Here is a 2,916-nt window from a genome sequence, read left to right as displayed (position 1 = left end):
AGAATGGATAAAGATAATTGCTCAGCCTTGACTGAATTCCAGCTCTTGGGAATTACTAATAACTCTAATGTCAAAGTGACCATATTCGCCATATTTATAGTTGTATATCTCATTATCCTTGTAGTAAATCTTGGAATGATCATTTTAATTAGAATAGATTCCCAGCTCCATACACCAATGTACTTTTTCTTAAGCCACCTTGCTTTTTGCGACCTCTGTTATTCCACAGCCATTGGGCCCAAGATGCTGGTGGACCTCAGGGCCAGGACTGGATCAATTCCATTCTTTGGCTGTGCTCTGCAATTCTTCATTTTTTGCATCTTTGCAGATTCCGAGTGTCTCTTGCTGGCTGTGATGGCCTTTGATCGATACAAAGCCATCAGCAATCCTCTGCTGTATACAGTCAACATGTCCAACCGGGTGTGTTCCATGCTGACGGCAGGAGTTTACCTGGTGGGCACGGTGGATGCCTTAATACACACAACCTTGACTTTCCGCCTATGTTTCTGTGGGTCCAATGAGATTAATCATTTCTTTTGTGATTTACCTCCACTTTTCCTCCTGTCTTGTTCTGATATTCAGGTCAACGAGCTGGCGTTATTCACGGTTTTTGGCTTCATTGAACTGAGTACCATCTCAGGGATTCTTGTCTCTTATTTTTACATCATTCTTTCAGTCTTAAAGATCCGTTCTGCGGATGGAATGTTCAAAGCTGTGTCCACCTGCACCTCCCATTTAACTGTTGTTGCCATTTTCCAGGGAACCATGCTCTTTATGTATTTCCGGCCTAGTTCTTCTTACTCTCTAGATCAAGACAAAATGACCTCATTGTTCTATACACTTGTGATTCCTATGCTAAATCCTCTGATTTATAGCCTACGGAATAAAGATGTGAAAGACGCACTGAAAAAACTAAAAAACAAAGTGGTTCTTTAAATGCCTAATATAGATGGAAGCAGTTCTCGTTGTTTTCAGAATGTAGTACTCTACAATAGTTTCTTAAATATCTGAATATAGTGATTACCTATATAAAAGTTTATGCCAAATGTAAAGTTGTTCCCTATATGGGTTGTACTTCTTTCTATTTCTTCGTATTCTTCCTATTTTCTATTTTTGTTGTTTAAGCAATGTATATTTTGAGAATATTTTGGTCTCCTTCTTGAATGACACTATTTTAATTGTATGATTTTTTTTTATTTCATGAAGTAACAGAATTATTCCAAAAGGATTTGAGTATATAGGACTTATTTTTTCTGGTTTATGTTTTATAATAAATCCAATATGGTTTTTGTTCATTTGGTTTTTACTTATCAGTCTTATACAGTAGAAGTGACAAATATTAACTAGGTAATTGTTAAACTAATACATCATTAATGATAAAATTTCATTATCTGAGGAACTGAAGTCCTAACTTCACTTGGTCAATGTCATTCACTCTTTCATTGTTCGCAGTCAGGACTGACTCATTGCTGACCTTCCAGCAGGCTTTCAGAGACTGTAAGTCACATGCAAGGAGCTCGCCTCTTTCTTCTCTGGGGCTATTGATGGATTCGATCCAGCAGAGAAGCACCACCGCTGGGTTAGCAGCGTCACTCTCTAAGCATTACGCCACCACTACCCCACCAGAGCTCCCCGTGTTGATATCAGCATCGAATGTAAAGTCAATGAAGAGAGAGTCTTTGAAATGAGAGCATGCAGTTTCTGATAACCAATAATTAGAGATGCAAAGTAGGAGTGAGGAATGTTTTCTAGCCAGTTCATGAATAGTCAGGGAGTGCATATGGAGAGGACTTTTGGGAAGAAGTAATGTGTATATTGTATATACTATAAAATAGCTCATGTTTAGTTGTTTATATAGTTGAGTTCCAAAAACAAAACACAAGTAGCTTGTACCAAAAACATGATTATTGTTGTAGAAGGCTGTCAAGTGGACTGTGGTTTTGTCTTTCAGCCAGCATTTTCAGCTATTCTATTTATCTCTTGGTCCCTGTTCTCTTCTGATTCTAGTTTGAATTTCTGGAAATGCTATCTCAGTGTTGGTTTTGGTGGGGTGTTTTTTAGCCATTTAAAATTTTTTCAAAATAATTTTTACAAGCTTGCTTGTAATGTTAATGATGAAAAATGTATAAAGTTCAGTCTTTGGCTCTCCAGACTCATGTCTGTCACCACGTCCGTAATTTCACACTACTATTCCCTCTTCTTTATCTGCAACTATTACATTCCTGTCACCAATCATCACAAATGCTTCTTGATTCCATAATTGGTCAATTTCTGACTGCAAAAGTTGGTTGAATTCTTCTATTTCCTCATATTTGCTTTTTCTATTAGTAAGTGTATTTAAATAACATTTATATTAAATAAATCTTTCTTACTCACATATGGATATTATCGTATCACCCATAGTACTGTTCTTCAGGAAAGATCTTGAAACAGTCTTTTTTAACCATGAATGCAACATATTTCTCCCGTAGTTTTTCATTCGTAGCATTGTAGATCGTGATTGTCTGATTCATAGTGGCCAATGTCAGTCCCCCTCAGCTTTCTAAAGTTGCGAATGCTCATCTTTCTGTTCTTAATTTCCTTTTTTATGACTTCTTATTTTTCTATATTCATATTTAATACATACTACATTCTAATTGTTATTGGATATTTGCAGCTGCTTCTCAATTTTAATTGACTTCCAATCCAGGCTCTACATGTAAAACTGTATTTACCTATATTCCACTAACGTTCATAAGATTCTTAAAGGCTTATTTATCAGAAGCAGATGATTAAACCTGTTTTCTAGTATTTCTTATTATAGGAATCTGTTGAAATATGTCCACCTTGTGTGACTCTGCAGACGTTTGAAACACTAATGGCATAGTGTTCAATATCACAGCAAGCCATAAGAGTTGCAATGCTGACAGATGCTAT

The 2,916-nt window shown here is 36.3% G+C and overlaps 1 protein-coding gene across 1 annotated transcript; it reads left to right on the top strand.

Annotated features, from left to right (window-relative positions):
* Positions 1-936, top strand: LOC102847457 (olfactory receptor 5W2-like). Its single transcript, XM_006902315.1, has one exon. The coding sequence runs from the start codon at positions 4-6 to the stop codon at positions 934-936; it is 933 nt and encodes a 310-aa protein (XP_006902377.1). The 5' UTR covers positions 1-3.
* The last annotated feature ends 1,980 nt before the right edge of the window (positions 937-2,916 follow it).

The sequence above is a fragment of the Elephantulus edwardii genome, unplaced genomic scaffold (genome assembly GCF_000299155.1).
Source record: "Elephantulus edwardii isolate Elephantulus edwardi_28Jun2011 unplaced genomic scaffold, EleEdw1.0 scaffold00389, whole genome shotgun sequence".
Classification (NCBI taxonomy): domain Eukaryota; kingdom Metazoa; phylum Chordata; class Mammalia; order Macroscelidea; family Macroscelididae; genus Elephantulus; species Elephantulus edwardii.
This window is presented reverse-complemented; position numbering and strand designations above follow the sequence as displayed.

Coding starts and splice junctions, on each gene's coding strand:
- LOC102847457 (XM_006902315.1), top strand. CDS start 4: ATGGATAAAGATAATTGCTCAGCCTTGACTGAATTCCAGCTCTTGGGA.